The sequence below is a fragment of the Sabethes cyaneus genome, chromosome 2, assembly GCF_943734655.1.
Source record: "Sabethes cyaneus chromosome 2, idSabCyanKW18_F2, whole genome shotgun sequence".
In the NCBI taxonomy this organism is placed as follows: Eukaryota; Metazoa; Arthropoda; class Insecta; order Diptera; family Culicidae; genus Sabethes; species Sabethes cyaneus.
This window is the reverse complement of record NC_071354.1, coordinates 57,240,866-57,259,371: the sequence shown is the minus strand read 5'-3', so window position 1 is coordinate 57,259,371 and position 18,506 is coordinate 57,240,866. Positions and strand designations below refer to the sequence as shown.

The 18,506-nt window shown below is 39.6% G+C and overlaps 1 protein-coding gene across 1 annotated transcript; it reads right to left on the bottom strand.

Moving 5' to 3' along the window:
• Window positions 1-17: 17 nt before the first annotated feature.
• On the bottom strand, window positions 18-13,957 carry LOC128735456 (uncharacterized). Its single transcript, XM_053829939.1, has 7 exons — window positions 13,614-13,957; window positions 12,487-12,889; window positions 12,111-12,425; window positions 11,622-12,043; window positions 11,348-11,555; window positions 11,197-11,283; window positions 18-599 (listed from the first exon to the last, which is right to left on the bottom strand). The coding sequence occupies exons 1-7, from the start codon at window positions 13,955-13,957 to the stop codon at window positions 18-20; spliced, it is 2,361 nt and encodes a 786-aa protein (XP_053685914.1).
• Window positions 13,958-18,506: the final 4,549 nt, after the last annotated feature.

The window sequence follows — 18,506 nt, the reverse complement described above, 5'->3', positions numbered from 1 at the left end:
TGAATCTTAGCACGGTTTTATTTCACAATCACAAAGTTTTCAATATATTTTTCGCTAAATCTCTCGGTATCCTGTCGGTTGTTGAAAATTATTCTGTACTTAAAGCTATCGATCACAAAGTTCAATCTTGTTTCAGTCTTCTTGCTTCTCCGCATGCGCATGGGTTTGCCACGGCCGGAGAACTTATCGATAAACACTATTTGACCATACTGCTCTACGGTTTTGTCATTTTTCCGAATCAAATGAATACTGACACAAATTGCCGCTCGTTCGTTAATAAACAGGCGACAATGCTCCGGTGTTTCGTTCTCCACCTGCAATTGAACCATTTCACTGTACTGCACCAACCCGCAGTCAACGGTCTGTTGGTCCATGTTGAACAGTTTATAGTTTTGCCCAACGTTATGTACGAACTGGTTCAGTTCCTTTTGAGTGAAGGCCACCTTTCGGAAGAGCTCCATATCGATCGGACGGTTTGCGCTGCTATCCTCGGCCATTCGAGTACTTATATCGTTGAAGAAACGGCTGTACGCCTTCAGCTGATCGATGCACAGGCCAACAAAATCCTTCACCCTTGGTGCTACTTGGTTTTTGTAGGTCTGTAAAGGAGATAAATTAAAAGTCCGTTAAAAATTTGATTCACATTTGAGGCAAACTTAAATAAAACATATAAAACCAAAGGCAAAAAGGTTATGTTGTAGCATTCCATATTTCAAAGCAGAGAGGAATAATTTCAAAGAATAGACTTCGACGATTTACCTCGGAAGGGTTTCCTCGGTCCAGTACTAAGAAGTAATAGATGCAGGGGCGTAGCCAGAAATTTTTCTTAGGGGGGGGGGGGGGGTTACAAAAAAAATCTGACATAGCCTAACCTTAAAGAGATTATTCAGGAAATGGGGAATTATTTTCAATCATCAGAAGCAATTTTGGTTTATATTCAGGGTTCTTTATTTGACAAAAAAATCGAATTGATATAAAAGAAGGTAAATGTTGAAATTGCGCCTCTCAGTTGGCATCTTGGTACGTTGTGTATTCAAATCTCGGCTGGGAGAGACTATTAGAGTCAATAGGATTGAGTTCCTTCCAGGCGCGGCAGAAGTCGAGACAAGTTGACAGCTTATCCTGCATGTTTTTCAACATCGCCTTTGAGAAGATGATCCGGCGAGCTAAACCGAAACGAGAGACTCAATTTTCAGGGGAGGTAGCAAATTTCTTAGCTACGGAGAAGAATTTGATATTGTAGGCCGAAACTTCGCAACAGCAGACGCGCTAGACTAAAAGCAAGGGCTAGTAGGATTGGGCTAAAAGTAAATGCGTCGCAGACCAAATACATGATTGGCAGAGGCTCAAAGAGAGGAACGTGCACTTTTCGTGGACGGTGACGAACAAGAAGCGGAAGATGAGTTTGTGTATTTGGGATCGCTGGTGACCGCGGATAACACAAATTGCAGCGCATTCAAGCAGAAAATCGAGTCTAGTTTGCTCTTCGCAAAACGCTTCCATCCGCTAGCAAACGATAGCCACCGTACGATGCGGACAAAGTACACAGCCCTTATTAAACCGGTAGTTTTTATGGATTGGACGATGCTCACGGAGGACATACCAGCTTTCCGGACGATATTTGACGGAGCAATAGCTGGAAGCGGAGAGCGGCGGAGGTACACTAGAATCTCTTTTTACGTCCATTCATTCTAGGTGATTTCTTTTTGCTTCAATATATTTACGTCCGAAATTTGAATAAAAGTCGTCTCGTTTTACGTCTAAAATTTGAATAAAGTTTGATATGTCTGTACTAGAAGCCAGTTCGCTATTTGCTTTTATTAGCTGGCTACATTATTATATCATAAATATCTTAATTAGATAAATCGTCCGGCTCAAACCGTTGTAGGGGTATGAGGTGGGATCATCATCAATAAACATCCACTCTTTTTACGACCGATTGATTTTACGTCCTATAATAGTGGACATAAAACGAAACTTAAGTGTATATGAATCACGAGCAGCAGACACTGCTACCATCGGGCATCTGATGATAGGCGGTAAGTTACGGTGGACCGAACAGTCATAAGGAAAACGGTTCTATTTAACATCCCCACGGGCACCCAAACCCAACGTGCGAGATGGCTTAGCTTGGGTCTTGCGCCTTCTGAAACGCCTCGGAAATAGACGACGGTTGGTTTGAACCCCAACCCCGTCGCTACGCCCATGAATAGATGATATGGTCGGGGTTCTGCCAAAACGAACCGAGCGCCAATTTGCCAAAAATTGAGTTATTTACGCCATTGCACAGTGGTCCAGCACCGAAAATTAAGTGGCAATTTTTTTGTGGTTCAAAATAGCATATTGTTTTTCTTTTAAATATTGTTAGGCTAATATGTATATGCTGTGAATACTCAATGGCATAACAGGTTTCATGCCAGACGCCATTATAAATCGCACTGTAGAAATCACTCGACGTGGAGAAGCGCTGTGTGAACAAAGTACGTCTTACCTGTCCAAGAGTCTGCTGGAAAAGCGGCCGATACGCGAGCAATGTTGCCAATGATAATCGCGCACTGTGACAGCTTCACATGACAGAGTTGCCAACACTTTCGTCGTTAAGGGGGAAGTAGAGTGACTATATATAGAGTCCTGCATGCACCTCACATATGCGATGATATACAGCGGACCCCCGTTCGTTTGAACGATTCCTCATGCAAACTAACGGGGTTACTTTTTAATTTGAACAACTGGTAACCCGAAATAGGCTGAAACCTGTGTGAACTGGCCGCTCTGCTCTTTGTTATTGTTTTGGTGGTTTGTTTTAGTTGGCAGTTGCAAGTGCAAATATTGCATTTTCCGATCGGATTGCTATCGTAATCGTTAGGAAAACGAAATGTGAAACCGATTAAACACGCTAGGTCAATACAAACAAATCGTGTTTATGTGCGTTGTCTGCATAAACAAATGATGTCATGTTGAGAATGACATTTGAACCATTTTTTAATTTGCATGTCGTGCAAACCAGCGGGGTTCAAATTAAAAAGTGTTCAGATTAAAAACGGTCAAACGAACGGGGGTCCACGGTAGTGACCGTTCAATGATGAACCACTTGACAAAGAAATGGTCCATTCTCGGTAAAAAGTTTATATTAATTTTGTAAGAACAAATTGAAAAATGATTTGATTATTTTTGATTATTTTAGAGCCTTGATAAAGAATACAAATACAAATTACTTGAAACGTTGGTGAAAGAGAAAACACCGTGTTTTCTGCTTTTTTAAGACTGCAAGCCGAAAAAAATCCATTGAGTGAATTACCAGTCGGTAAAAGATTATAGTTCAAAATAGCTCCCTGTAATGTTCAGCAAAGTTTTTCAAATCTAAAAGACAATTAATGTGAAATCAACGGCTCCAGTTCCAGTTTGGCTTGTAAACACATAACACATAATAACTTTTTGTAGAAAAGAGATAAAAGGATAATTTCTTCGACAAAGTTGTAACTAAAGATTATATAAGTAACTTTGCCAAAGTCATAGTAGGCGTATTTTTACAGTTTCTATCTCACATGGCGTTTTATATAAAGACCTTTCAAAAATCACTTTTCCATTAATTACTTTAAATTTAATGGTTTTATTGCATCATAATGTTTTACAAAGTTGTTTCTCTTATCAAAAGACATATTTTTGTAGAACATTATATGTTGAAAACTCATACATATAACGAGTTCTATCGTTTTTCCTGTGTTTTTTTAGTCTTTTTCAGAATAGAATATCTCAAAAAGAGGCAAACGGAAAAAATCAAACTTGACCTATTCTGAAAACTTGAAATTTTATTTCAAACATATGTGAAAATTAAAAACTGTTTTTTCTCTAACTCGAGTAATTTCAGTTTAATTATTCCATGTTAATGCCATCGCCAAGTTAATGGTAAAAATAAAATTTGTCGTACGATGACATAATTTCTTCTGATTGTCACGTAAAATGGTCGGTATTAAATCAGACCGGACCAAGCCGCAAAATTTAAAAAAATTAGTTAATGACAGCAAACGATCAAGCTTAGCTACATTTTACTCTTATCAGATTACATAAATGTTATAAACAGCCAGAATTCTGAGATGATTTTGAAAAATTAATAGCTATAAACCATATAGAGCAACAAACTTTAAACGCGTTTTTATCGAAGTCAGAGTTTTGTCACTTGGTTCAGTCTGACTTAACACCGACCAAATAGTCTTCGAATTCCGGATATAACATCAGTTTTCTATCTGCATCAGCTGCAAGTTTTTGTTGGTTATTCCACACGTAATATTACAAATTATTATTTCAATGGTTTATGTTATTTTTGAATCACAAGTAACTAGGTATGTCGAAAGAAGCAAAAGAGAAAATAGAGCATAGAACCTTTTCGAAAACTTCAACTTGCTTATATCAGAATATCGTTGATTTGGAAACATAAACAGTAGGTGGCCCGCCCAGTTTGCTCCGGGGTACGATGCTGGCCAAACAAGCCAGTCGTCGTCTGTTCGAATCTCGCTTCGCTTGGGCGGTGCCGCTACAGAGTTAAGAGGATCTTTGCACTAGCTTCGTAATTTTGCTATACTCTAATAACCGGCTGGGAAGTCTATCGATAGAAAAGGATCAAGTTCTGAAAGACGTTTATACCCATGACTTTGCTTTGCAAACAGTAGGTACTAATTTATTTCAGAGATTCAAATTGGCGAACTACTGCCTGGAGGATTCTATTGACGGGAATACTTCTAGGAAATTTTTAGCGACTTTTCGGCTACACTAACCGCAAATATTATTAAGGCTACAGAACTGCCCATAGAATTATTAAGCGAATAGGTACAAGAAACGCGAAATAAATATGCGTAAATTGAGATTCCCTGAATTTCCGCCAGGAAATTCAACCAAATTACCAATTTGGAAGATTGCTAACAACAATAAAATAAATCAGAAACCAACATTTTTTGATTCTCTTAAATAAATTAGTACTGTTTGTGTTTCCAAATCAACGATATTCTGATATGAGTAGGTTGAAGTTTTCAAAAAGGCTATGCTTTATTTTCTATTAGTTCTCGCCGCAAAAAAACTAAAGGCTTCGTTTTTCATTGGCCCGACGGGATTCAATTGTTTTTTCCCGCTGTGCATCTTTAGTGGCGGAACCGCAATGTCGAATATTTAATAGCTCTCAAACGAGTTGTTCCCAGTTTTCAAATCTGGTGACCGGCAAAATATAAGAAATTATCGTGGTATAACTAGCCTCTCTGCGTCGTGTAAGCTGTTTGAGATAGTTGTGAGCACTGCTGTTCTTACTCGTACAAAAAGCTATATTCCCTTCGATCAGCACGGATGTATGCCTGTTTGTACGAATCTTCTGGATTTCACATCGACTTGCATCTCGCATCTAGAGCAGAAGGCTCAAGTTGATGTAATTTACTCAGATTTGAAGGCCGCGTTTGACCGAATAGATCATCGAATACTTTTACGCAAACTTTCCAGACTTGGCGCAGCGAACCACACTTTGTTGAATGGTTATATTCTTATTTAAGTGATCGGACGCTACGCGTGCAGCTCAATTGGGTCCTAAAATTTGTGATAAAAAGATGATTTTATTAGAAGGAACGATAAAGCTTCCCATTATGACTACCAGAGTATAGTTTTTTCTTTTTTAAAAAGATGCAGAGCACTAAAAAATTAAAAAAAACAAAAATATTGTAATTTATTCTCCCTTGACATTAGAGATCTTCCTTGACATAACGAAAATAACACGTTTTGGCAACAATGATAACTTTTTCTCACTGACAACTCTGGTTTGACATTAGAGCAGCTGATCGTTTTGACAGTTACAGCTTCGCAGTTGTCTCTTGTGCTTGTCTGCGTTTTGCTGGTCGTGAGGAAGTGGAACATCAAATTTGTACTAGTTATCGGATAAAAGTTTTGATTCGGGCAATGTATTCCAATCCATCGATTCACGGTGCTAGTCTTTGTCCAAATCTAGTTTGCGCTAAGAATGACTAAACGATGTCAAACTGATGGCCAACAGTATATTCTCGGTACAATCGACCCCGCAGAACAGTATGAAAAAAAAAAACGTCAACCGAAACTGGCACCGTATTATCAATCAGATTGGTATGTTCTGCTACTCCGATGTGAATCAGCAGTAGGGCGAACGGCAGACCAAAAATTTCTGTGCGTTTCTAACCAAACACGGTCGCATCTCGATGGCGGGTGTTGCATCCGAAAACTGAAGCCATCCACGCTGCGACCAAGTGCAGTCACTACGCTTATTGCTGATTTTGACAAAGGCCTTAATTAAACTGAGATGACCGGAACCGGAAAATGAGCTGTAAACTCAGAAACTGTTTTAGGTCGCGACACCCCGCTGTCACAAATGTCATTCCCATACATTTTTCGTGTAGCCAACATCTCATCTAGCCCACAACAAACTTTGCCTCGGACAAAATGTATTTGTGAGTAGCCCGCTCTAACTTCAGCCTCGGATGAATCAGTATTGGTAAGCTCCCGAACAAAGTTACTTTTTTGCTTTTTTTCTTTTTGTGTCGGACGTGTAGGAAGCGTAAAAAGATGTTAGCTACTTCTTTACCCTTCAGTTTCATACGCCTGGGTCGCGATTGCCAAGCCATTTCCTGACTTTGCAACTTTTGACTTTTTGACACACTATCACATGAGCGTGAAGGTAATCAAAAAGTTTTCCGTGACATTTCAAGACATACTATGGTTTCTTTTTATAATTCGTGTTGTCTAGACACCGCTTGACACAACCATGCACAACTATAGTTTGTCTATATAAGGTTGCCCAAATGTTTATTTTGACGTAGGACTACGTCTTACGGCAAGTTTTGAGATAGGGTGTCATTCCAAAAAATCGAAAAATGCGAGCGTCACGAAAAATGAAAGGTTTTGAGCGCTAATAGCTCAGCGGTTTTCCGATCGATTTTCAACATTCTTACACCAATCGATCGGAAAATCTTCTAAGAATTGACCCAAATGAAGAAAAGTATGGATTCTTGATGTTGAACTATTGAAAAATTCAAAATAATGAACCTATGTTTTACCAGAATTCTCGCGTCGTGATTGGTTGGAAGATTCTTTACGATGATCTAAACCTATACCAATTTGATATCTGTGCTTGGGAAGTAAGCCAAAACAAGTGACGAAGTTTTCTTATTTCAACAAGATTTCTTAACACCGCGGTTGAACCTAGACCATTTTGATGTCCTTGCTTGGGAAGTACGCCAGAAAGAGTGACAAAGCCCCCTCGTGCCAACAGATTTCTTACGAACGCGATTAAACTTAGTTCAATTTGATGTCTGTGTTAGGGAAGTGTTCCAGAAAAAATGACACAAGTTCGTTGTCCCAACAGATCGCAAATTCTTTACTGCGAGACGATTGAACCTAGGCGAATTTGATATCTGTGTTGGAAAAATGTGCTACAGCTGTAGTATTCGGTTATAATACGACTCTGTATGAATACACATGCTTGCCTTGCCATTTCATTAGAAGCGTAGTGAAAAGATTTGCTGTTGATAAAATAGAATTGAATTGGTAAAATCCCTTCAACGTGGGGAACCATGGGTATACCCATTATAATAAAAACAATCTTTAATTTCAGTAAGGTAGCAGGAAATCAATAGTTTGTGTTCTTGATTTTGTTAAATTGTATTCAAATGCACAATCTTTTGAGAATTGAACTATGCAATGTTACTACTTTGATGTTGCATATAGCATGTATACATGAAGAATCGAATGATAGGGCTTTGCTACACACACATGCAAGACGTCTGTTAGGCACACATTGCATCTTTTCCTATTCGATGCAGTAAAAACGCGTTGGATAAAATGTTCATTTTTTCTAAAATTATTTATACATTCGAAACAGTTAATGCTTAAATCAACCAAGAAATGTATCCCGATATATATGTTCACATTTAGCAACTAATATTTCAGTGAATTAGCATTAAATCGGTGACCCAAAAATACGATTTTCGGATGTAGCATGCCGCATAGGCCAAGTTCGAAACAACTGAATGTTGCATTGATTTTAGTATAATTTATTGTTTTCTTGGCCGAAAGAATTCGCTGGTTATAGATATTTGGTCAGGTTTATCCCGCCAACATAGTTAATAGTTACATTTTTGATCAATTCTACCGCGTTTTAGCTTGTTTGTTGAAAATAGATTTGTTATTTAGTAAACAGATATATTACCTTACTATACGTATAACGCAAATAGTAATTTCTGTTTTCACTGAAGAAATTTAATTATTTAAAAAATCCCGCCCTTTCCAACCCTTACAGTTTATATGGAGCTGTCACTTTTACCTGCCCAACAGCTCTTCAACACATATGCACTCGGCAAACACCTTATTACAAGCATGAATACATGCTACTATCACTACAAAGAGACTTACGTAGTCCTGCGTCACCTATATATGCGGTCGTGTCCTGTACACAACCCCTCTGATTTTTTTGTTCAAAATTTCACAAAATTAAAAAAAAAGGTTTTTAACGGCAATAGCCTAAAAATATAAAATTGAATATCAAAATATGTGTTCCTAACCCTTACCTCATCGATTCAAGCTAAAAACGACATAGGGCTTTAGGACCCAATTCATGTCTCTCCTCCCCATTTACAAATAGATCGGGGGTACCACAAGGCAGCAATATGGGCCCATTGCTTTTCTCGTTATATTTTAATGACGTTGCTTTATTTTTGGGCGACGGATGTAAGTTGATATACGCGGACAATTTGAAACTATATCTCGCTGTTCGCTCCATTGAAGATTGTCGAAATTTGCAAAAGTTGCTTGACGCTTTCGTTAATTGGTGTTGTAAGAACTGGCTCATCGTCAGCACGGCTAAATGTCAGAATATGACCTTCCATCGAACTGTCAGCCCTATATTGTTCGAATATAATATTGATGGTCAAGTACTTAAGAGAGTTGAACATGTTAACGACCTGGGCGTCGTTCTCGGTACCAAGCTATGCTTTAATCAGAATCGTTCGAATGTAATTTCAAAAGCAAACCGGCAGCTCAGTTTCATCAGAAAGATTGGACGTGATTTTAAGGATCCGTACTGTTTAAAGTCCTTGTATTGTTCTCTGGTGAGACCAATATTGGAAAACACTTGTCTGATCTGGACTCCTTACCAAGTAACCTGGACATTGAGAATTGAACGAGTGCAGTAGAGATTTATTCGCATAGCACTTCGTGATCTCCCGTGGCGTGATCCTGTCAATATTCCTTCGTATTCTTAACGATATCGCCTTATCGGTCTAGATACTTTAGAAGGACGCAGAAAAATCCAGCAAACTGTACTTGTCGCCAAGGTGTTGAACGGAGAAATCGACTCGCCAAATGTTCTTTCGTTGCTTGGTTTTCGCGCTCCTCAGCGTTCTCTTCGTTCCGTTGGATTACTGCAACTTGACTCGCATCGTACAGCATTTGGATTCAATGGATCAATCACTGCATGCATCCGTACGTTTTCTTCGATGGAATATTTATAAAAATTTGGTGAATCCTCAAACAAATTTTATCAAAAAATTGTTAATTGTGGTATTATATAATGTGATTGTAATTTTTGTATTTAGTTTAATTAGAATTAAGTGATTGACAGGTCGGATTGATATAATCGAATAATAAATAAATAAATAAATCCAGTTCCCACGCACCATTTGTTCGTTGACGTTCAAAGCCGCATATGATACCATCGACCGAAAAGAGCTGTGGAAAATCATTGACGAGAACATCTTCCACAGAAAGCTCACCAAACTGATTCAATCTACGACGGATAGTACACAGGGCTGGGTTCGGATCTCAGGTGGATTGTCAAGTTCATTCGAAACACCATGCCTGCTGTTCAGCATAGCGCTACAAGATGTTATGAACCGAGCGGATATCAACACGCGGAGCAGGGAGTTCGACAACTTTACCGATGTCTTGGATATTATCCACAGAGCATCTGTGGCGATGGCTGAACAGCACACCAGACTAAAGCGCGTTGCAGAGAAAATGAGTTAAGGTAAATACGTCTAAAACAAAGTACATGTTGGCCAGCAGAACCGAGGCCGGCTGACGCCGCTTGGGCAGTAATGTAATAATAGGTGGCGATGAGTTTGGGGTAGTCGATGAACTTGTCTACCTTGGCTCACTGGTAATGGCGGATAATGACACCAGCCGTGAGATCCAGACGCGTATTATCAGCGGAAGTCGTGCTCACTATGGGCTTCATAAGCAATTGCAGTCCAATAGACTAAGTTCCCGTACAAAGTGTACCATTGCACTTATTGGACCGGTTGTTCTCTACGGGCATGAAACGTAGACAACACTCGAGTAGGACCTGCAAGTGCTCGGAGTTTCGAAAAACCAGTTCCAAAGACGATCTTCGGCGGTGTACAGGAGAGCGGAGGATGAACCATGAACTCACGCAGCTCTATGGCGAACCCAATGCTCAAAAGGTGGCTAAAGCTGGACAGATACGATGAGCAGGGCATGTTGCAAGAATGCCGGTAAGCTACCCTGCAAAGATGGCGTTCGCTTCAAATCCGGTCGAAACAAGACGCTGCCAGAGGTGCAGCGAGCAAGATGGTTAGACCAGGTGGAGCGGTGTCCAAGAACTTGGAAAGCAGTATATTACAACCGAGTAAATTGGAGAAACTTTGTTCTCAGGCATTCACCCCTATTGTGTATTTCGGACGGGTTTATGTTTCGTTCGAAACTGACATTTCGTTCGAAAAAACGGCGGCTCGAACGAAAGATCTTCATTCTTCATATGAAAAAACAACTCGAACGAAATATTTGCCAAGTCGATCGAAATATTTCAACTCGTTCGAAGTACAGAATATGGGTGATTGTCTTAGGACGGCAAGCCTAAGGAAAAGAATGAACCCATACTAAAGTCACTTGACATCAAATGGCCCGATTTTAGTAAGATTCGAGCCCGCTTACTAAAACAGACTCGCTAACCTTCGGGCTACGGAACCCCCCTCGTGGGCAGGACATCTGACAAGAATGCCTTACGAATACACCCGATAAGAATAAAACGACCAGGAGCACAATAAGCAAGATAGTTAGACGAAGTACACGGGCTACTCTCCAAGGATTTGGAGTTAAAACAATGAATTTGATTTCTATAAATTTGAATTTGATACTCGCTAGTTCCTTATGCTGTACAAAATGTTTGATCAAACTTACCATTGGCAAATAATCCATTTTGATGCTGGCTGCAACCGTTTTAAACTCTCTTAAGTATTCATTATAGACTGGTGCCAATACGTTATCCTAGAAAAATAGAAACAGTTGAGAGCATTCATCTGCTATGATTGAGTATACTGGTTAGCCTTACCGCGAGGTAGGACAGAAATAAATCACACATTGGTCCTAGATCTCCGGAATTTGACAAATCAGGCAAAACCCGTCTGTAATGTAGATCGTAAATCGCACTGAAAGATTCTGGTATGCCACCAGCTAGATAATATTCGTAGTTTGCCTGCAGTATATTGCAGAACTGTTGCTGATTTAGAACTAATGCGCGCAGTAGCTTATTAGTTAACCTGTATTTAAAGGATGTAAAAACGTTATAAACTCAATCTGAAAATTGGTTGCTTCGGCATACTCACCATCCAGTATCTTCCTCGATTTCAGGTATTTGTCGTGCATCATTCTTTGGGCTTTCATTGCCTTGAACGCTTCTCTGCTTCTCAGTGAGTAACTCTTCAGCTTGTGAACGTACGAATCGTCGGCGCATTTTTTCTATGTAGTCCTCTAGAGATCTCAGCTCGGAAAAGGTATTAAAATGCACTGCAATCTTTTGAGTATACAGTTTGGAATACACTTGCAGTTTGAGTGGTTCTTCTTTACAACAATTAACTTCGCAATCCAAATAATGGCCCCTATACTCCAGCTTTGATTTTACAATTTCGGTGTACAGCAGAAGGTTTTCGAAGAGGAATATTTTCGACCGGTACCTTCGACGCTCATTGTAGTCGTAGATTTTCGATTCGTAATAATCCTGCAGCTTACCTTGGTATAACAAATTTATCTGCAAAAGTTAAAAGCAAATTAAACTTTAGAGTGGGATCAATTCCAACTGCAAAACCTAATCTTACGGGATCTCTTTGAACAGCGTTTTTGAACAATTCGGGACGGAGAATTAGCGTCAAGGGCAAATCATTGTGATAGTTAAGCTCTGGTGTGCGTCCTGGCTGAATCTGTACCTCCGGGCAGGGTAGAATGTCACTTAGATTTACCGCTGCATTCGCCAGTTCAATTAACCTGGACAGCAAGCGTTCGGCTTTGTCCAGAGCTGTCATGTTTGCTCCGGTTCGGTTTGCTTCCTTGCTCATTTCCTTCAGAAGTAACCTATATCTTGGTAATCGCTGGACAGGTTCTAACAGAAACTGAGTTAGGTCGGAGTAGACGTGCTGGAAGTGTGAAAGCAATTTGATATCAGTGATGAAAAGTGAAAGGTAGAAGTTTTCATACTTTTAAGTAATCCATATTTGAATCGCATATCCTTTCAGATTTGTGCTTGTTAAGGGCATACAGCACATAGCAGTACAAGGTATCGTCTTCAATCAACTGGATGAATGTGAGAGCTATCTTTTCTGAATCGTTGTCGCAATTTTCCATTGCCGGCAGAAATACATCGCGATGCATGGCGTGAATGGATTCTATATTAGCGAAGATGTTGTTCTTTTGGAATCTCAGGCCGTTCGGTATGTTGTGTTGGTACATAAGCGGCACCAGTTTGGTTATGTTGTGTTGTAGTCTGTCTACGTATTTGCGTTCGTTTTGAAGCAGTTCTTCAACGGCGTTTTTGGGATGATCGCAGCTTGAGCATTCGTCGTTTGATACAAGATCGTAACATCCCTCATCGTAGTCGCTGCTGTTACAAGAAAAAAAAAAAAAAGATTTATAAGATAACTTTCCACTAAATCAAAACATGAGAAATTCCGATGACTTCCACGGATAACATTGTCAAACATAAACAGGATTGTTTAATGTATAAATGTATACCAATTTTACTAATCTTATCCAGCATGCATTCTTGCGTAAGCAGATTTCAATTTGAAAAAAGCGTCAAGTTTTATTAAAAGCAGCTAAGCTCATGATCGTATGAGTAATAGATATTTACATTCCAATCAGTTTTCATTCATTATGATTATTTTCTTTATCTTATGAGCAGACTGTGAGTCACCACCAATAAAGTGTATACGTTCCTTTTATCTCACATAAATACTTGCCGAGGGCCAATAAAAGCTACCTAACTAAGAAATAAACACTTGCATTCAGAGTTTTGATATGTCTTTTCATAATTCTAAACTTTTCAAAAATTTCCATGGTGACTCACTCAAATAAAAGCTTTTTAAAAGCATAACAGCATAGGGACCTGCGAACAATCACTGATTTACCGTAATATCATAGACAAAGTGTGATTGTAGTTGAATGTGACATAACAACATTATGTCATTATGAAACAATATCAAGCACGGTGCAAGCGATAGTTTGAAATAGTATTCTTTTCTTCCAGTATGTAAGTTCCACAACTAATATACTCCTTATAGTTATAATAATCGACACACTCCACGGCAGCGTAGTAAAGTACTTACCTAATCGAAACCGCATCGTAAATATTTCCGTCATCAAATACTTCATTGTACATAGAGTCGTATCCATTCTCAGTCGGTATGGTTTCACTTTTCGGAGGTTTCGGTGGAGCTACCGGGGGCTTCGAAGAAACTCTCATGGGAATGAAATCCATTTTGGAAAACTTTTCCGTCAGTTCTCGTACGCTCTGGGCACGCATTTTTACACTCTTTGCTTCACTTTCACTCGAACGTGTACCGTCTACGGAAATACCACTATCGTAACACTGATGCGCTTCTTCCGATGGTCTTGGCTTATCCACGCGCTGATAGGTTTTCGGAGGAGTCGGAGGACCTTTTTTCTTCATTTTTTCTTTATGCTGCCCTTACACGAAACTCCAATATGTCAAAATTAATATAACTTCATGTCTGCTACTGTCGAAAATCGACATTCGATTGAGCGTTTCTTATCGTACGGCATTATTTAGTCGCTCGATATCAGACCGTAGGTATGTATGTGCGGCTGATAAAGATTTCATTGTCTCGAAACGAGAGATATGAAACGCACCATTAACTGTTTGCACACACTTGAACGTTTTTGTTTGACCTTCTGTAGGGAACATAGACTTTGCTGGTTGATCCGTTGAAGGTTGAATTTTGGTACGTTACACGATAATAGATCTGGATATTCTAATGGGGTTTTGGAAATCAACGAAGTTAAAGATTGTATTTGTTATCAAAGCAAAAAGTATAGTTGCTGAAAGAAAAAAACACGTGTTTCTTATCAGTAAATAGTTTTCATTTGGATTGTTTATACTTTCTTGTGTACAGGTCCATTGCATTTCTGAGTAGACAATATTTGCAATATAAATAGAACAGTCCCGTTGACATCGAGGTTAAGAATTCAACTTGCAGAAGAAACATCTGGGTATAGATTTCAAGGCAGCGTATAATTTAATCTTGCGCACCGATTGAAAACCAACAAACCTCATTTGGGTGACACATTGGATGCTGATTAATCAAAAGTGTACTTTAAAAATTGTAGCCGAGTTCATTTAACAAGTGTCGCGTTTAAAGTTTGGTCACACATGAGTATGCATGAGCAAATTGATAAATTTTCTATTCAAAAATTCAAATTAGTTTAAATTTTAAAGTTTAATTTGTACAAAATACAGAAAATACTCAGGTAAGCTACCGGTGAACCAAATCCGGACTGCCGGGTCTTTCGTTGCACTCCTGTCATTAGATCCTGTCATCCACTTTGTCTGGTCCTTTTAATTCACCAGTTTACCTTACGCTGTTTCCGCTACCAACGGTGTTTTGTGTCTTTTCCAGGTTGTGTTAACTTTGGCTTAATATTTCTCGATGGGGCCTACCTCTTGCGCATTGTAAGAGTTCCATGCCTTGGGCACCATCTGTACGTTGTTGGATGGCATAACATTCTGTGGCCTTTATTATGCAATGGCAGGATGCTAATTTCGGCCCAAGCAGACGAAACAGTTGTCTTTTTTGCAGATACTCGCTCATGTAAATTTCCAGAGCAATCGAAGTTGGTCTACATCGTCTTTGTACAGCTATTGGGATAATACTTGGGATAGGCCGTCTTGTTTTTTATTTATCAGCGTAACTTAGAGTCACTATGCGCGGTTGTAAATGGCATTTCTAGCTTCTTTGTGTCATTTCGGATGGAAAGGTCTTGGGGTATGTTGCTGCTTCGTCGTAATTGCCTATTCCCGTCCTATCCAACACAAATTATTAAGAATATCAGCATTTTTATGACACACAATGCAAAACTAGTTACAGTCATCCCAGTATTACGGGCCAGTTAAGCATGATGTTGCTACAAAATTATCGGTAGAAACACAGATTTAAATAATTTACAGATTATTTATAACTTAATTGGTTATAAATATACCATTGTTTGATGTTCTGTAGGCAATCTTGTTCAAAAATTACACACTTTTTTGCAGAACAACAAAATGTGAGCATATTTCATTCCCAGTATTATGGGCCACTTTTAAATCTGGTCAGAATTATGGGTCAATGTTCCCAGTATTATGGGTCAGTAAAACAACATAGGTTTTATTTCGAGAAAATCGCACGCACGCGCGCGCCTGTTTGTGTGTGTGTATGTGTGTGGTTCTCGCGATTTAGGGATCTTGTTGTATCTTGTACTGCACTCAGCAACTGTCTGAGTGAGTTGGGTTTAGATTCAATTTTAGCTTCTTCTTCAGGAAGTTCATTAAACTGACTCAATGTATGATGGATGGCATTCAGTGCTATGTTCGGATTTCGAGTGGAATGTCAAGTTCATTCGAGTCACGCAGAGGGCTTCATCAAAGTGATGGTCTCTTTGGCAAACCAAGTATACAAAAGGCGGCCTAAGCTAAACGGATACAATAGCTAGGGCTTGTTGTAAGAATGCCGGACCCTACAAAGATGGTATTTGGCTCACATCCGGTAGGAACAAGGGCGCAGCGAGCAAGATGGTTAGATTAGGCGGAGCGAGTCTGAGAAATTGAAGAGCGTTGGCCCACAACCGAGTGCATTGGAGAAACTTTGTTCATCAGGCTTTATCTTAGAACAGCAAGCCAACTTAGTACAGTAAGTAAATTCAGGAAGAAAAAAAGTACTGTAAAAAAAGTAGTACGGAACTGTACTGTACGGTAGATTGTGATCCCTTGCAACTTCCCGAACTTTTTCGATTTGTCTTGCTGGATCAAAAGCGCGATGCAATATATTAGAATCATGGAGCTTCGATGTCTATATACTGATTTTCGGTGCACGTTTTTTCGTGTTACTGAAAACAAATTACGATTATAGTCAAAAACAGCGAATACTGTTGATCTACATGCTTGACCCATAATACTGGGAAAAGTCAATTTTGCTTCCAGTATTATGGGCCAATGTTTAATTTCGTATATTAAAGTGGAAAATGAATTTTTCTAGGCGGTTTCACCGTAATTCAATGAATACATACCTATTCTCTCGATTTCCATTCATTTTATGCTCAGACACACAAATTTACGCCGCTATTCAGCTTATAATTCACAACCGACCGTGGAGATAGCAACCGCAAAAATAACAACAAATCGACAGTCGTTTGGAGCCAACTGACAACTATCGAAGAATTAAGAAAATTAACGCATTTGAACTAAGTGTATTGCTATCAAGCATGCAGCGTAATGTTGCTTCTATCTATTGAACTCATACTCGATAGTTAAATACTAATTTGTTACGTATGAAACTAACGTAAAGTATGGACTGGCCCATAATACTGGGTGGCCCATAATATTGGGGTGACTGTATTCCCTAATATTTTAGTTTGTTGTCTATCATACGCGATCAATCAAAGTGAGCTGAGATCTATTTAAATGCTTTTTATCATTAAAGAAGTCCTACCAGCCCAATTTCCTACGTTTTTTCGAGCGGCGAAGAAGAAAATGTCGACTAATCGTTTTAATTTCCGTCATTCATAAATGAAAATAACTTACGCAAGGCATTGTCGTTATTCTACAGCCACGAAAACTTACCTGACCTGCAGAAATTTTGCAGAAAAACATTTGTCATGTTGTCCTACACAAATACATGAGCGTTAGCATCGTAAACATTGTTGTGATTTTTAGTTCGGACGATGAAAAATTTTGATGGACGGATTTTAAAACGGTACGACGAATTTAAGAAATAAAGTCAGTTGCGTAATTTCAATAATATGCTTTAATAATCGCTTTTTAGTGATTTCAAAGTGATTTCGGATCGGAAGGTAAGTGTGTTTTAGTCAAATCAGCACTAGAACTTTTGGTGTATTCATTAAACCCATCCAACAAATGATGAAAATTGGAATGGCTTTACTTACTACGACGGGAGTTAGAAATAAACCCTGGTTCCCTTTGTAAACACTGGTTACTCTGTTTGTCGTTGCTGCGGTTCCGATTCAAGCTTCTTGGCTGTCGACAAACGTTCCCTAAACACTTTTGTTACATGGTGGCAGTTGATTTGGCATCACTGCAGGAGACCTGTATGTATGTGGGTATGTAATGGATGTTACCTGGAAGGAGCGTCAAACATAGCTCTGGCTCTCTCAAGCTCCCACCTGGCGCCTCCACGCAGATCTAAGTCAAATGATGACGGTCGATGACCTTACCCGGAAATGCTTCATGTACTTACTGAAGCAGCTAAGCTAGGAGGTGCAAACTAGAGCGCCTGTTCTCCAGGGGAGGGGCGGCTCACACAGCGTCTGTCTCGTAACGGGCGACTGAATATGAAATGCTGTATCCCGCAAGCTATACCTAAGATGGCAGACCTATCCGCGGGATGTAGTTATCGCGACCCCGGTGAGGTAGTATACCGAAAACTCAATTACCACGAACAACGAACAAAGAAATTCAGGACGGAGCAATCGGTATAGGTCACGGCAAGGGACAAGGAAACGATTAAGAGATAACGATTGGAAACTTGGTACCTGGAATGTCCGAACTTTCCATGAACCGGCACGGGTTGGCTTGCTTGCTCGAGAGCTGCATCAACTCGAAGTGGAGATCGCTGCTATTCAGGAAGTTCGGTGGCCAAATTCCGGAGAAAGGGAGTTCCGTGCAGTAGACCCTATTGCAGGCACTTCTTTCAAGTACTACATCTACTACAGTGGCGGTAAGAAAGCAGAACATGGAGTCGGCTTTGTAGTGTTGGGAAAACAAAAGCAACGAGTTATCCGGTGGAGGCCCGTAGATGACCGTATATGCGTGTTGAGGATTAAGGGCAAATTCTTCAACTATAGCCTAATCAACTTATACGCACCGACAAATGATAAATCCGATGTTGATACAGACAAGTTTTACGACAGGCTTGAGAGGGCCTATGGAGAGTGCCCAAAACACGACATGAAAATCATCATCGAAGATGCAAACGCGCAGATCGGAA